The sequence below is a fragment of the Daphnia carinata genome, chromosome 7 (assembly GCF_022539665.2).
Source record: "Daphnia carinata strain CSIRO-1 chromosome 7, CSIRO_AGI_Dcar_HiC_V3, whole genome shotgun sequence".
NCBI lineage: Eukaryota > Metazoa > Arthropoda > Branchiopoda > Diplostraca > Daphniidae > Daphnia > Daphnia carinata.
This window is the reverse complement of record NC_081337.1, coordinates 10,633,395-10,650,552: the sequence shown is the minus strand read 5'-3', so window position 1 is coordinate 10,650,552 and position 17,158 is coordinate 10,633,395. Positions and strand designations below refer to the sequence as shown.

At 42.4% G+C, this 17,158-nt stretch overlaps 1 protein-coding gene across 1 annotated transcript; it reads right to left on the bottom strand.

Moving 5' to 3' along the window:
* Positions 1-1,288: 1,288 nt before the first annotated feature.
* LOC130688898 (uncharacterized) lies at positions 1,289-16,050 on the bottom strand. The gene is made up of 7 exons (XM_057511920.2): positions 15,604-16,050; positions 6,418-6,632; positions 3,719-5,948; positions 2,112-2,840; positions 1,970-2,016; positions 1,610-1,736; positions 1,289-1,497 (listed from the first exon to the last, which is right to left on the bottom strand). The coding sequence occupies exons 2-7, from the start codon at positions 6,623-6,625 to the stop codon at positions 1,452-1,454; spliced, it is 3,387 nt and encodes a 1,128-aa protein (XP_057367903.1). The 5' UTR covers positions 6,626-6,632; positions 15,604-16,050; the 3' UTR covers positions 1,289-1,451.
* Between the last annotated feature and the right edge of the window lie 1,108 nt (positions 16,051-17,158).

Sequence of the window (17,158 nt, the reverse complement as noted above, 5' to 3'; positions counted from 1 at the left end):
GTGAACTCATTTTTGAAATAAGTAGCACCTCATTATGTGTTCTTCACTCTCGCAAAGGTCGCAACACCTTGAACTCGTTGGCAAACTCTCTCCGGTCTGTGGCGGGGAAGTCATTTTCAGTGACAGTCTTCACCTTTTGAATGCATTCGTAACACGCCGCTTTGAAAAGGAAAGGACGTGTAGAAGGTCGGTGTAACCGTGAGAATTGTTCCAGCTTTTTAATCACGCTAGTTCCTTCGTTGTTATAGAGCGAAGGGGGGAAATAGTTTTAGACACCGTAGGTGAACCTTTTTCTTTTTCCCATATGTTTTATCACAGTGACAGTGCGATGAAACAGTAGAAAGTACAACAATGATTACAACAAGTACCATTTTTGTTCTTTTTCGCGGCGGATGCAGTCATTTTGAAATCAGAACCCCAAAGAAAAATCTAGAAGGGAGAATTCCTTAATATTAAAAAAAAAAAAAATAGATTAACAGTGAAGGCTACGTGGGTGAAAATGTCCGAACGAAAAAGAAAAGTAGATAAGATACAAAAACTTCATAGGCATTTTGTACTCACGCCCCCATGATGAGCGTTTCCTTTCCTCTTCCTGAAAAGACCCTGAGACTTTGAGGTACACAACATGCACACACTTGAAACACCTTTTTTTTTCTAGTCCAAAACTCACAAAGCGCTTTTTTTTCTCAACTAGGACAACTTTTTTTTTTTAGGTTTCCGGACCCTATTGTGCAACGACACAGACACAATAATTTTGTGGGCCATGACTCGCCCCCCTAACAGAAAGAAGGAAGAAGAAGCAAAGAATAATGATTAATAAATCCACAAGAAAAAAAAAGAGAAGAAGGACGATGACGATGGAAGTCAATTACGTTTCTTGTGTACCATACAAAGCCAGTTGAAAATTGAGAGAGTGGGCGGAAGGAGATAGCAACTTCTACACACACTCAAAACGTATGTTGCCTTCGGGGGCCGGCTAAAAAAGCAACTTGCCTAGCCTTTGATACATTGCTGGATTTGGTTGGATATACACACGACGCAATAAGTGGAGCTTTTCTTTTCCGAGCCTGATGGCGTTACTAGGAAACGAGTCATTTATTCAAGAGCCAAAGTTGTTACACGCAACATCGCTGATGATACATATATGTACTACGAAAATTGTTTTTGAACGCAAAAAAAAAAAAAAAAAACAGAACAAAAAAAAAAACAAAAAACAAGTGTTCCATATATATTTATAACCCTTCCGGAAGTTAAAGAATTTGTTTCGAAATATTATTACCAACAGAAAAAGGAAAAATGTACATTTACATTTCACAAAAAAAGCTTCATTTCACTTTTGTTGTTTAAAGCTGAGTGTTTGTATACATAATATATTAATATATATTGATATGGGGAATATAATTTCAAAGTGGAATTATACAAGCAAGTTACGTCGTTTAAAACAAAATGTTTCACGGAAGTTTGTCCAACGTGTCGATCGACTTGAGTTTTCCGTATCTACCGATTTTCAAGTAGAAAGAAAAAGAAAACTTAAGCAAATGCAAACAGGAACTCAAAAAAAAAAAAAAAAAAAATCAAGGACATTGCCATAAAACAAAACAACACTTACTTGTTACCACCCCTACGGACGACGGTGAGGACGACATCGCCGGACTTGATACGCTTGAAGACGGCGATGGCTTCGGCGTGCGAGAGGCCGACGAGCGATTCGTCGTTGACGGATAGAATTTCATCACCTGATTGAATTTTCAAGGACAAGAAAATGCCAAAAAAGGTTACATCATAAATCAAAGGCAACTCATTGAAATGATTAAAAAAAAAAAAAGAATAGAAACAGGACATGTGGAAGAACTGGTAGTAGTTAAGGGAGGAGTCGAGCTACTCCCTCAAAGACGGGGAAGCAGATTATTGAAAAAAAAGGGGGAAGGGGAGACGGAACATCAAATTACTAGGTGGGATTTTTACATACCTTCAAGCAATTTAGCTTCTTCGGCAGCTTGGCCACTAGGGAAGATCCTAATTGTTTTTGAACAAAAAAAAAAGAATAATCGAAAATCATCGTATTAAATCCCAAGGTTGATGGGTAATTTTCAGAGTAATAAAATAATTACGTTTTGACGAAGATGCCCATTGATCCTTTGGGCGAATCACGACCGCCAACGATACTGAATCCGAGGCTCTTCTTGCGCGAACCTTTCGAAAACGTCACTTCACAAATGGCCGTGGAAAGGGAGCGGGAACGACGCAACTGCGAACCACCGCCATCCGCACGCTCTGCTCCGCTGGACGAGGACGAAGACGACATGACCATGGCCGAAATGGAAGCGTCGCTTTCACGACGACTGATTGGCAATTGTTTCTTGGGTCTCATTTGCAGCGGAGGTGACGACAGGCTAGAATCGATGGAATGATGCGGAAGCCGGACGTAATCGGGTTCGTCGTAATCCTCACTTCCCGTGATGGACAGCGACGGGTAATTGAGACATTCCCTCAAGGCAGACAGTTCCGTGTAAGTGCTGTAATCGCCGCACAGCCGAGTGCTGGCCTGTAAATGCTGCGGAGGAAGATGGGCACCGATGCTGGACCGATCGTAGGGCGGCGGAAGGGACGGCGAAGGCAGCGACGAAGGTGAAGGAAGCGATCGCTGAGTCGGCGATTTAGTCGTCGTCATCGCCGACGTGTAGGACGCACCTGACGATGGCCGATCGTCCCTCGCAATGACAATGTCCGTTTCTCGCGGTGAACTGCGGAGCAAGTGTCGGGCCTCTTCCACGTCGATGCCTCGCAATCGTTTACCGTTGACGTTGACGATTTCGTCGCCGACTTGTAATTTGCCATCTCTGTCGAGTCACCCAGAAAAAGAGGAGAGAAATGAATACCAAGAGTGTTATTAACATGTTCCGTCATTGCGTTGTGCGGCTGTGTTCAACAATCGACCCCACACACATAGACAGTACAAAAGAAGAGAGAGAGAAAGAGAGATGGTTTGGCTAGTTTTTGTTTAGTCTGTCATTAAACAGGCGGTCCAGCTCGAGTATTATTATACGATTTTCCAAGGCACATACATTACTTGTAGAGTAGTATAACTACATTCACGACCTATACTCTCAACAACGAAGTTTTTGTATATTGTTTTTTTTTTGAAAGGAAAAAAAAAACTAGCGGCGGTGTTTTTTGTTTTGTTTTCGACAATTATGACCACACACGCAAAATGAAAGAAAAGGAGTAATACTATTTTGTTTTTAAGGGCTTTGTTGTGTTGTTCAGCTCGTTATCCTTATTACTTTAAAAAATGTAGTTTTACTGATTGAGTTAAAGCGTGAAATTGAAAAACAGACGGCCAAATGATAATCATAAGGAAATGAGAAAAAAAGAAGAGGGGAATAATGACAAAAGAGGCGCAAAACAGTTACAGTAACCGAAGAAACCTTTCTCGAAAAAAGAATGAAGTCTGATGGCTTTTAAGCAGAGCCTAATATGATTGCAACCACAAGAACGTAGTTGGGGCTTTCTCTGTCTGCATTCCAATGTGAGACGTCATTAAAGCATTTTTTTTTTCGAAAATTCCCGCTCAACTACGGTGGATGGCGACAGTAGCTAAAACCCTTTGCGTGTGTTACGATTCGTTGCGTGTACACTCGAATGCGTCCAATAAAAACTGGCCCTACCTTATTTTAATTTAAAAAAAAATACATTATCACAAATAAATGAACTGTACCTGTCTGCCACGCCTCCGGGCTCCACATGGCCGATGACGTAGCCCTGCATCGAACCGTCAGCTCCGCGTTTCAACGTTATCAAAATGCCCAGCTCGCCGCTCTCGTCCTTGATGAGCCGCAAGAGGCGGTACTGTTTCGTTAAAGGCGGAGGTTGTTGTTGTTGTTGTTGCTGGATGCCGTTGGGCGGAAGCGATGACGGTGATCTGCTGCCATTGTTCTCTTTCGACTGGGAATCCTGTTCGTCTTTCGGCCGGCCCGGAATGTAGCGTGTCGAATGTCCGATCTGAAAGTGGACGGAAGGTGGCGCCGCCGTTGCTGCTGCGGTAGTTGGATTGGAATCTGATTTGACTTTAGAAGCGGATGATTTGCGTCCGGGTAAGGTCAACGCCCCGCGTCCAAAAGAAACGGATCGAACGTGACCTCTGAGGAAAGAGGCTAATTTCTTGTCGGCCCCTTTGAAAGATGAACAGGGAGGAGTAACCGGATCGGCCGCCAGAGGAGCGGATGTCTGACGGTTCTTCGCTTCGACGCAGTCAGATGATGGAGTCGACGATTTCCGGTGCGATGACTGCTGATCCGAGCCGAGCTGGCCAGAACCGGCAGAGGGTAGCGACCATTTCCTCGACTCGCCCAGCTTGACGCTGTCGAGTGACGAAGCCCTGGATCGCATGCGATGCTTGACTTCGCGGTAGTCCCATTTACTGCCGCTGCCGCTGCTGCTGTTATTATTGCTGCTGCTGCCATGATTGCTGCCAATGATTTGGCTAGTGGCTTTCGCTTCCGGCAGGCCGCGATGAGTTGACGCTGCTGGTGCCGGAGGCGTTTGATGCGACGGGGGTGCATCGTTGTGATTGCTGTACAACTGCTGCATCTCCTTGCCACAGGGATAGTGAGACGTTAATGGATTCCGGCTGCCAGTTTCCGCCGAATGATCGTCCCCGCCATTTCTGCCCAACAATTCCCAACTGTTGCCTCCGCCGCTGCTGACGTCCGAGCCGTAAAGGGAACTCGAGTCGGACGAGGCCTCTTTCTCGATGCCGCTGTCTGCGTCCGCGTCGCTCACCACGCTCGATTGTCGCGTCAACGTCGGCAGGAGGACGCTGCTGCCGTAATGCGACGGCGGATGCTGATACGCCGGAGCGACGCCCATGCCGAGAGACTCGCGAAAGACGCACGACGTCGAGGAGCTGTGCCGCAGCTTTGACGGTCCGTTATCCGCGCAGCCGTTCGTCACAGCGTCCGTGTACATTTGATGCATTTTCGCTTTGATCTGATTGACGTCATACTGGGCGGACGTCGGCGTCGTGGAGAACGCAGACGACTGTTGTTGTTGTTGTTGCTGTTCTTCCGGCAGAGAAGTTAAACGAGAACGTAAGAAAGCGTAAGGAAATCTATTAGATTGCACTCCGTTAGGACTGGGCTGATTGTTTGTGGTAAACACGTCCGGCGGTTCGGATTGAGGATGCGTCACACGCGAATCGGAAGTTGCGGCCGAATCGGTCGCATGTTCGCCGCCCGTTAATTTAGCTTTTTGCAGAGCCGCTTGCAAACTGGCCGCTGTGACGCTTGGAATGTTCTCGCAACTGACCGTCTTGGTGGGCAAATAATTCACGCCGCCACTATTCACGTTGTTGTTATTGTTGTTGGCGTAGGCTCGGTGAGTGCTGGACGGAGTGGAACAAGCCGAAGCGGCCGGAGGCATCGGTACTGGTCTTGACGATTTTGGAGATTTCGAATGTCGCGCCGTTTGCATTTCGCTGGTATTTAAATCTTCACTGGGATCGTCGCAACGGTAGTACGAAGACAATTGCGACGTTGACGAACTTCGAAAAAGAAATTTCGACGACAACGACGTGCCCGTCGAAGACCTCCTTTGTTGATTGTGATAACCGGATGGAGCGCCTCCAGCGGCTGGAGGTCGCCGCGGCACTTTACTCCGGCGGGTGATCGTCTGCTGCATCGCAGAATTACTGACGCACGTTTCCACGTTCAACGTCGACGAATCGAACGAAGGTTTCCGACTGACGGCCAAAGCGAACGGTGATGACGTCATAGATGTCAACGCGTTGAGCGAGCAAGTGGAATTGGACAGCGATTGATCCAGTAAATTGCAACCGGACGAACTGGCAGCACTGGACGAAGGTGCCAACCGCTCTCTCGAGTGTCCGCGTTTCAGCTGCTCCAACTTGTTGCCCATCCGTTTGCCCCACGTCAGGAAACCTGCTGCTGCTACGAAAGAATGAGGGGGAGAAATCGTGATCATTGTGTTCTATAACGCATTTGTTTTGTTTTTTTGTTTCAAGTGTTTGGAAGGAGAAATCACGAGAATGGTCTGCTAGAAAAACGAGACCGATCGAAGCAGCAAATGAAATAAGGGCGATGACGAGATATGGGGCATACTTTTCTGATTAATAAATTATACAAAAAAAAAAAGAAAAAAGGAAAACATAGGCGACTTGATTACCTCAATCGTGAAAGAAAAAAAAAAGGTGAAAGGCGACCAAAATACAAAAACGAATCTGCCAGACAGGATTAAGTGTAACGAAATAGAAACAAGCGGGTTGTTTATTAGGGACACAATACTAGAATGACGTACCACGTCCAAACAATTTTTTATTGCAAAATGAAGCAGAAGAAAACTCGTTGAGTCGTGTCGATAGTTAAAATGGAAAATAAAAAATAAATAAAAATGACTCACGTTTCCTTGGGGCATCGTCGACGACAACCATCGCCGGCATGGCTGTCACAGTTTGGTAATCAGCGTAATCTTCGTTGCCATTGGTCGTGCTGGTAGTGTAAGTATTGGAGAGCCTGGACGATGCCGGTTGATCCATCTCTGAATTGATGGCGGCCAAACTGACCAATTGAGGTGCCGGATCCGAAACTCGTCTCTTGAACAATCGCATGGTGGCCCTTTGTTTAGAGGGAAAAAGAAAACAAAAGAACAAGATGAGATCAACTATCACTTTCTCTGCATTGGCAAAATCAGAAATGCAGCATCTCTCGTTTAGCTTTTAACAAAAGAATCAGACAGAGAAAGAAACGAATAAATAAACGACCATCATTGACTAAAAGAATGGACCGAGACGCAGCAGGAGGACGTATAGATGACGGCAAACGAGATGGGCAGACTTAAAAGGCACGTAAAAAGCGAGTGAGAAAAAAGAAAATTTCTTGAATACATTAAAGACACACATGGATAGGCTAAAGTTTGCTGCGTGTGGCAAAAGAGCCATTCATGGATTTTGCCCTGGGTGTGTAAGTTAACACGTCCAAGCAACACACGGCTTACCGTACGCACGCAAGAAAACGCGTCTTCTGCTTGACTGTTTTCACTGCTGTCCTTGTAAATTAAAAAAAAAAAAATATATTCAAAAGGCAGTTGACGGCACACACCAGGTGCACACGTCTGGCCGTCTGGAAAAACAGTTTTGCAGCCAGCAGCATTTTTTTTTCTTCTTCTTCTTCGTGAAGTCTTTTTTCTTTTCTTATCAAAATGATGTTAGGTTGAAAAGGGACACACGATCACTGATAAAAAGGAGACAAAAACTGCTGCCATCAGCTTGTGCCGTGAATGGTTGGAACGGCATGCCTATTGTTACGCCTCCTTCACGTAACCGACAGCTGTTTCTTTTTCATCTATTCTTCATCGAAAGCTGTTACTTGCCCTCTTCTTTTCGTTCTTGTTCTCGACATCTTATTGCACACACACACACACACATTTCTCCCAATAGGTCCAGACGGCCAGCAACAAAAGGGTAAGTGGACATAACGGTAACTGGCCCTTCTCTCTATATATGGGTAAACGTACCGTACGCTCTCCTTAAATGTTATAGTCATCGAGAGAAAAGTCCAAAAGGTACTGGCCATGGTAAAAAAGAAGGAAGTCGAGCTAATATTGCGATGGTATATCACAGTCTCAAGTTGTGTGTAATGATGATCTTCTCTTCTCTTTGTGTTCATGTTACAAAGCGATACAGCGGCGACAGCATTTCTTTTTTGTAGCCCCACCTCCATCTGGCTCGGTAACTATTTACAACCTAAAAATAATACGGTATACAGACTTTAAGATCCTTAACCGCTACTTGATTTTTCCTTTTTTTTTTTAAATTGGGAAACCAACTGGCGATTTCGATTACTGGACAAGCGCGTCGAGATGGAAAGTCGTTACATCGCACGTCGTTATCCACTTCTTTGTGGAACATGGGGGAAAAAAAATGAAACAGATGCCGAATGTTTAAAGACCACCCAAGTCAAAAACTTTTTGTTTTCTTGACATCGCGTTGTTAATGACAACATTAAGATGCGTTATACTCCAAGACACACGCTGTCATCTTAATTTATCATTCAATCATTTTTTTTTTCAAAAGTTATTCTTTTGTTAATGTGATCACATCCGTCTGCAAAATCTTTGAAAAATAACAAGGCAATCCTTGAACGGTAATTGCTGGAACTTTCGTTCTTTATGGAAACATTTGTCTTGGCTATTTTGTGTGTACAAATTGTTGCGTGTTTTCCCATACAGTTTTGTGTCTACCTTGTTCTTCTTCCTTTGTCGTCACGGAATTGAATGGTACTACATAGCTTTCCGTTCGTGAAACGACTGAGAGCTTCTCGGGAATGTGGGCCAAAAGAAGATTTCCATTTCGTTGATCCGTGCGGAACGAATAGGCACACACAATAAATGAAAAGAAGAGAGAAATACTTTCGGTATCATCTGGATCGGATTTCCTCTTGATTTACGGGAGAAAACATCACCACAAAAAGCAACGTCTACCTACCAGCATATTCATACTTTCTACATAAGTAAAGACACTCGATTTCGTACCAATTTATTATGCTGATGAAATTTTAGCTGTCCGTCAAAATTCAGTAAGACGTGCCCCTCCAAAATCATCTTATTCTCAAACGTCTTTTTGAAAGAAAAAATGTTTTCATTTTCTTTCCTTGAAAAGAAATTGGAAAGCAGATCAAATATTTATATTTAAGGACTCCTCATATTAGTGAGCGCCGCTTTTCTCGTCACAGCCATGAAATAATATAGGGGGGGGGGGATCTCCCCCCCCCCCCCCCCGGTCGTAAAAAATGGACTATAACGAGCTGATTGTCTGTGACGGATAGACGCAATACACGGAAGACTTATCCAACAATTATGTTTAAAAAAAAAATAAATAAAAGCTTTGTTTAAGTTTGCATACCGCCCCATCTCAAACGGTCCCTTTTTTTTTAATGATGGGTTTTTGATTTGTTGAAGCGAAATGACGATGTGCGGGTTCTTTGGTTTCCTTCGAAGTAGGGGCTCTGAAGGTACGTTTATAATGGCGCGAGTGAGGGGAAAACTTGCCCTATGGTAACGTGATGGCAGCGATTATCTTTCTTTTGATTACGGTTCCTCAAGTCATTTTTCACGAACAAACGAGTATTGATGCAATATACTATTCGTTTGAAGGGGACTGACTGCGGGAGGGGGATTGTTATTTTTTTCCTTTGAATAATTTAATGTGGTCATTTGTGGCGATGTTGTTCAATTTGACCTTCCTAAAAATAGAAATATGCGTACCGAGATTTCAAGTACAAACGTATTTACTCTAATCATTTCCTATTCATTTCAAAAGAGGCGATCATGACATTTAGCCCTGGGGTGCTTTTGTTTTCGATTGACATCGATATCCTTTCAGAAAAACGGTATGGAACATGTTAAAAACAAAGAGCCGGATCGATTTCCTTGAAAACGGGCAGCTGACGACATGCGAGTCCTCACTTTTTCTCATGACTCGTTTCACTTAACCGACCGCATGAAGACCGTGAGATTTTTTCTCTCCTTCTCTAATAAACTGTCCTACTAAACAGAAACCTCGAGATCTTTGTGCGGTTCCAGGCGATAGCGATGGGGGTAGGAAAGGTGTTTGTCGTTGACCACGAATACGTTTGCCTGACGCAGAAACGCAAAAAAAAACAAAACAATATTACAAAATTATATCACGCCATTGACTTGATACGCATGTAGGGCGAACCACGCGTTTTTTCTTGTTTCTTTCCCATGGCCCAAACGTAGCAGACTTGATAATTGGTATGCGTCCTCGTATCCGCTGGATCCCCCTATTTTCGAGCCCATCCGTTTTTTTTTACCCTCTGCAACCCCACCACACAATAGAAAAGGTTCACTACCTTAGCTTCCGTTTCTCTCTTTATTATTGTCCATTTTTTTTTTTTCTTCTACTGGAACAACATTTTCATTGTAGATTTTTTTACGACCCTTTTGCGTGAACAGAGGCGTACCAAAAAAAAAAAAGAAGACGTGAGAGGGGAGGTAGACGGGCATACACAGGGTTGTTCCCGGCGACGGAACCACAAGCTCGTAGTTCAAAAAAGTAAAATACAACCGGATATGGGAGAGAGAGCTGGGGCAAACGAAGAGTGAAAAAAAGGGATGTTTAGGTGGGTTATATGGTAGAACGGAAAAAGAAATAAATCGAAAGGAAATCATAACTCAGTTCGTGTAGTTTCATTTTTTTGAGGTTTTTTTTTTATCCTCGCCGCGTTTTGGTCTACCGCCTTTCGGGAGCGGGTCAAATTCAATTCCAATTCGCTAAGGAAAAATGTAAAAAGAATGAAAGAAAAATCATGGGAATCGTCCTTGGCATATCTGTCCTGTAGACCTGCACTTTCTGTCCACTATTCAACTGGATGGGTGGTCTCTAGTCGAGTGGGGGGGGGGGGAGGATTGAAATGATGAGGACATCTCGACTGTCATTAAAGTCGTGACAAAATTAAACAAAAATGCACAGAAAAAATGAGGTACTTAGAGAGGCACGAACATTTTCGAAACGATGTGGAATAACAGGGGCAAAACTCCTATTGTGTGGAATGCGACTCATCGACATGCCATCGATCTCGAGAGGAAATAACAAGGAGGGAAAACGTAAGCGCGGAACGGATCTAAAAAGTGGAACAAAAACACGGCGGCAGTAGATTGAACAGAAAGTTTTTTTTTTCGATCAACAAAAGCGCACCCCCCAAAATAAAAAAAAACTTTCGTTCTTCTCCTTCCCTACACAAAACGCTTTCAATCTCCCGTGAAAAAGAAAAACCTCTTTATTTTCTTCGCGAAATGCGCTCCGCTCCGTTGCATGTTAACAATGCGCATACAACAACAACACGCAACAGCAGTTCGATTTTTTTTTTTTTGAACGGGAGAAAATGGTGAACATCATCTCTCGCTGAAGCAAAGGAAAATAAGAGTTTTCTCCTGATATTTGTGTACCATCCATCGATTATTTATTTTCCTTTCTCGTGCAAAGCAGCGTGTCTTCGCGCAATGGGAACGCCACGTCATTCAGGACGGACTAAACAAACCGTTCTTCTAAAGAATGGCCCAGCCGATCGGCCCTTTTTCGCGGCTGAAAAACTTGAATTGCGAGAACAACATGTGTATGCAGACACAGCGACAAGTATATGGCGTGGCATAGAAAAAAAAAAGCGAACCGACAGAAGTGTCTATTGATTGATGATGACCAACGTACATGAAAAGAACCGGCGGGCACGTGAGAAGTGAGAAAAGAATTTTTATAAGGTTTCCCATTTTAGGTGGGGGCAGAATTTCGACCGAGAAAAGAAAAGAACTCGTCAATTGTTCCCAATTGATTTTTCTTCTTGTCCTCAATTTCTTTTGGTTTTTTTTTCCGGTAACTAATAAACGAGAGAATTATTTATTTTTTTTTTTTTTTTGAGAAACGGACGGCTATTAACTACCCACCCAGTAGAAGCAAATATCCCCGAAAAAAAAAAAAAATTTTAGGAACAGTGGACACTTGATTAATGTCTCTGCATTATTACAAAATGTACAGGCAGCTTGGACGTGAATCCCGCGTTCACATCATTAACGTAAACCAATCGAACAGACCTTTTTTTTCCACGGAAAAAAAAATGACAAGAGAAATGGACTGGGATAACATAAACGGTTTGTCGGAACTCTTTTTTACGCTAAAAAGATTGGTAAAACCACAATCGGCCTCGATGATTTACACCTAACGACAAGGCCGCCATTTTTTTCTTAAAAAAAAAATTTTCTCTCGGATGTCGACTTTCTACAAGTTTCTAAACATTAAATTAAAAAAAAAAAGAACGAGAAATTGAACAGCAGAAATCAATTGGATAACAAGTGCCTTCTTTCTTCGGCATGACACACCATGGACGACAGTGTCCTCTAGCAGCACCGGTCAACGATAACGGATCGCTCGGTCGTGACTTTTTAATCAAACAAATAATTTTCTTTTTCTGAAAAAAACTCCCGTAATACGAAAATAGACGTGACGCTCCGTTTATTATAACGAGCGGAAAATAAAAACGACCAAACAAAAAAAATGTCCGGCTCGCCTTTTCCTTGAAACACTTTTTCCACACATTTCGTGGATAACAAATCTCATAATTTTTTTTTTGTTCTCAGAAAATCGTGAACGCGGCTCACCTAAAAGAAAAGGTGTTTCGTTTCGCAGATCGAAGGAGATATAGGATATTTAAGAGCCCCCCCCCCCCTCAAAAAAAAACAGTGGGAATGTTACGGGACGGGACAAGTACATCCATTCAACTACTTAAAAGCATTTTTTTTTTCGTTTGCAGCGGCAGGTTGAGCAATAAAAGAAACGCCATCAGTTTTTTCGTGAGTTGGTTCTCGACTTCTTCACGTCCATTTGCAACTTTTATTTACTACTCCAACAGCGGACAAAAGAAAAAGAAAAAAAAAGAGAGACCTCTTTCTTTACGTGTGTTGCGTGCTGCTTTCCTACCAGCATTCATCAAGATCTTAAGTCTTTCTTTTCGTGCTCAGGTGAAGTATATTAGGTTCCGGGACGGCCTTGTTCGCTGATGGTTAAAACTCTGAATCTACAAGATATCAGTAAAAAAAAGCTCTCTTTTTCATCGTCCTATACGGTTGCATGTTGAACGTTTTTAAACGATTTCTTTGTATCTAAATTTTTTTTTTTTACTCTCTCTGTTGGCGTATACGGTCAGTTGCAATTTTCGGTTTCTTTTTCTTTAAAAAAAATCCCGGTCAAGACCCAAAGAAAAGCCTCTCAACGGCAATTTTTACGAGTCACTAATGCAGGATGAAATACAGCTTCTTTCTTATCTTTTTATTTTTATGGAAATGAGAGAGAGAGAGAGAGAGAGAGAGAGAGGCGTGTGCGCATCCAATTCCAAACAGCTCTTCTACTAGCGAAGGCGACATTTTAACGGAACACCGGCCCGTTGTTGTTTGCCCGTAAACGGAGTGCAAAACTAATTCCGGGTGATGGCGACGCGGAGTTGTTCAACAACTTTGAAAAAAAAATTTCAAAAAAGAAAGATATACACTACTAGAACTCCCTTCTCTTTTTTTTTGTGTGTTATTCTGTCTGCATAACTGGCAGATAAACTTGTTCGGGTCAAACACAAACAGCTGATGATATAAAGAAGAAGATTCAGGAATCAAAAAGTAGAGCAACTCAAACCAGGAACAGTTTTCGTTTTAAATTTTTTGTTTTCTCCCATTTGGCGCGATGTCTTTAATCTCCTGCAAAGCAATTCAGGTTTGTCGACTCGCGCTATTGAATCCCGCTCGTTTCTTAATTACAGTTAGTCCAAATAGATTTTTTTTGTTTTCTTGCACGGCTGAGGTGCTGATTAGCAACGAGAGCCACGAAATTCATTGGTGACATACAACACGAAAAACTCGTTATCTGATCATCCGCAATTCCCGTTTACGCTACACGCACACCCAAATTTGGGGTAGTAGTCGAGAAAAAGATTCGGTTATGGACACTTGATGATGCATACACATTTTTTTTTCATGTGTTTCTTGTTAAGCGATCGTTTGCCGTTGAGCAGGGCACAAGGGCATTGGGAATATAAGGTACCTTTTCTGTCTCGTTTCCAACTGACCAAAAAAGCAAAGTATCAACGGGACAATAAAAAAGAAGAAATGAAAACTGGTCGTGAGGCCTGTCGCGCACTTTGCATACGTTTGAATAGGGACAACTCCCATCTATTAAAGGACAGCGTCCCCGTTGGTTGAACTTGAGCGTATAAGGTGTACCACCTCGACTTGAAGAGATCTCTTCCTTTTTCTTTCTCTTTAAATCTGTTCGATTCGAATGCTGTTCTTCCGTCTCGCTTCTTTTTCGTGACAGGCTGAGAGCTCTACGCTTGTATAAACAGAATCGACCAAGAGGAACGAAATAAGAAGATGGCAGAGTTGTGTGGTAGCTTTAAAGAGAAGATGAAGAAAAGTGCTTTTTTTTTTAAAGAAGAAAACAATAAGTGGATTTATGGTGAGTGGTAAAGGCGTGTCGACCAACCAAGGCCATCATCAAAAAAGATCTTCTTTTCCCCAATTGAAATTGAAAATAAAAAGCGCTTTTTCATGCAGAGTGTTTGAAGAAAACGTTGGTTTCATTTCATTGTTTCTATCCCGTCGACTCGCTCTCGACAAACGTGATAATAAAACCCCTACCGTGAAAATTAAAAATTAAGTCGATGCAGAGCATGAGAATTAAGTGACTCTTCTGCTAGAGACAAGATGAAAATTTCAAACCGAGCCTGGAACAACGAAGAAAAAGAAATATAATAACACGAAAGAGCGCGCGAGAGGGGGGTAGTAGAGATACTAGTCGGGTTCTCTAATTACATGTGGGTTCTATGTCCACGTTTCTCTCCCCCCCCCCATCAAAAGAAAATAAAAATCAAGAGTTACAGAAGAAGAAAAAACGAGAAGGTAGCTTCTTTGCCTTCTGGTTTTCATTCGATTTAACCAGTGTCAGATGGTTAAGTTCAGGTTCGTTATCTATTTGTTTTCCTACTCATTTTTTTTCTTCTTCTTGTAAGCGTACTCTTCTTCACAAGTTTCCCACACGTAAACTGGTGTTAGCATCGAATCGCTTTGCTTATCCCATCGCCTCGTTTTCGTTAAAATTCAATTTCATTAATTTCTCTTCATTTGTTTTTTTTATCATAAACATTTACACACTGATTCCCGCGTGAATTCCTCGTTACTCTCAATACACGACGAGGAAAAAAAAAAGCTTTTAATAAACGATTTTTTTCCCCCTCATCGTCAAATGGGAAAAAGATTAAGTATCAAGTTGTTCCCACCTCCGGGAATCCTTTCGCCATTTTTTATTTGTTAAAAAAAAAAAATTTTGGCGCCATTCCTCTACGACCATTTTTAATACACCATTCCTCCCCAAATTGTTAAGTAAACATTTTTCCAAATAAAAAAATATGTAAATTTAGAATCGAAACAAATGCAAATTTTTGTTCGGGGAAAGGGGTAAACGCGCCAAAAAAAGAAAAGGCACCACAATTAAAACAAAAAAATGGCGCCAACATTACCTCCTCCAGCCTCCTCCAGAAAAGCTCTGCAAAATTTGCTTACCCGCCAAAATGATCTGGGATTCGTTTTATAAAAAAATTTGCATAATTTTTGTTTTCCGGGTTTCTCCTTAACGACAGTAATTCTTCCTAACAACTCGCTAAATGGCCAAGAAAACACCAAGAGAGACGTGCAATACAAGTCGACGTCGGTTAACTATCGTCAGCTTTCACATTTTGTGTACCTCGACAGACATATTTGCGGCGATGACGGATGGTCGTCGATCTAATGGCAACGTCCAACTAGGTCGAGACGTTTGTATAATCAAACAAACGAGCAAAAGAAAGAAAACGACATGGAAAAGTCTGGCTAATCGCAACATAACTAAAAAAAAAAACATGCCGACAAAAGCACGCATTTCAACGAAAAATAACGCGTTATAATACTTTTTAGTAGGTTAACTGAATCTGTTTAAAACTAGGCATACGAGAACTAGCTTAGCATTTGTGCTTGATTGCAGATTTCATTACTCACCTCTATCGTCTCTGCTCTCTCAACAGTTTCGACTGGACACGCGCTGGCCAAAGAGCCAACGAACACTGGCCAACATGCAAAACACTTCCACCGTAGTTCACCTACACGCGAGAGAAAAAACTAGAGTGACTTGTTTTGTTGTTTTTTCCTTTCGTGTCGTGTATACGTGTGTAGATCCTTGTTCCACGAGTTTGACGACCACTACCCACGTCAATGCAGACGAAAAAAAAACTCGGTCACAACAGCTGTGTTCTCGGTTTTAGAATGGCGTCAAGGTTTTCACACACCGGCTCGTCTGAAGTTGTAACAAGGGAGGGGGGAATATCAAACCACGTTTTGAGATTTGTTTCACTTTTTTTTTTTACTAGATCAAAAGTAGGGGAATGGTAAACGGGGGAATGAAAAGAAAAAAGCTCAGATCGAAAACGCTGCGTCTGCTCGCCACGCGGTCGCAACTGCTACTGACTACTGGTGGCTGCTGTCGGTGTGGATGGACTCTGGTTGTTGGCTCCCTCCGCCATGCGTGTCCAAAGTGTGTAGTACTAACACACACTGAGAAAGACCTAGCACCCCCTCGGGGTGGATGGAAATACTGTGGGGAGGCGAGTCCAAATAGAAGAAGAATCGTACATTACTTTATCGGCAGAAACAAAAGCTAGTTGAAATTAAGTCCGCACCACCCCCTCTTTTCGTTTGCTGGAATAAGTCGAGAACCTGCGGCTTTGTCCTGTGGGAAGGGGGATATATTCTTACACATTGGTTGGTGGTTAAAAAAAAAATAATAACCTCGGATAGAGCACGTACCTATGCCGCACAGCTGACAGGTGGATGACCAGTAACAACTTGGCAATGTAAACTTGAAAAAGAAAGAAAAAAAAAAGTTCGGAACGGATTCCAGTGTTGCACTGCTAGGTTGTCCTGTTTGATTACCCCAACTCTTCACTTAGCCGTTTAACGACAATTCCTCTAGCATGGCCTGCAGTGATTCGCTCAGCGGTCAAGTGAGAGCAATCACAGTCTTTTTTCGGTTTGAAAAAGGAAATGAAATACACACTGGGCACAATCAGTTATTTCTTCTTCTTTGTTTCTATATTATTTTTTGAAAAAAGGAAAAAAAAGGAGACAATTTAAAAACGAGAAAAAAACAAAAGTGCATCGTCCGTTTTTGTAGCTTCGATTCTCACATGGCTGCGAATCAATGACTTTCATTTGTTTTCATTTGGCGATATGTGTGACTCGATATGGCTAGCAGAACGTCCTTAAGAAAACGTACTTGGTTTTTAAAACACACAAGACGAGGTGAAAGTCCTCGAGAATCCCTTTTTTTCTTGTTTGAAATTCTAAAATGTTTCGAATCGACAGAGCGTGACAATAATGGCGACGTCTATCCACACAACTCTAAAATTGGAATTGTTGGCAGCGTTGCGGTAGAAGGATGGGGTGATTGTCATGTTGCACGACCAAGTCCAGCTATTCCATCGAAATTCCAAAATAAGAAGGCAGAAACCCGACAACAATGAAAACTAGACGATGATTTACAAAAAAAAATAAGAAT

What these genes read in the sequence shown, in the direction of transcription:
- LOC130688898 (XM_057511920.2), bottom strand. Translation starts at nt 6,625, where the DNA reads ATGCGATTGTTCAAGAGACGAGTTTCGGATCCGGCACCTCAATTGGTC. An exon ending in CCCGGAGGCGTGGCAGACAG is followed by an intron (nt 2,841 to 3,718) that starts GTACAGTTCATT and finishes GTGACTCGACAG; the next exon opens with AGATGGCAAATTACAAGTCG. An exon ending in AGAAGCTAAATTGCTTGAAG is followed by an intron (nt 1,737 to 1,969) that starts GTATGTAAAAAT and finishes AAATTCAATCAG; the next exon opens with GTGATGAAATTCTATCCGTC.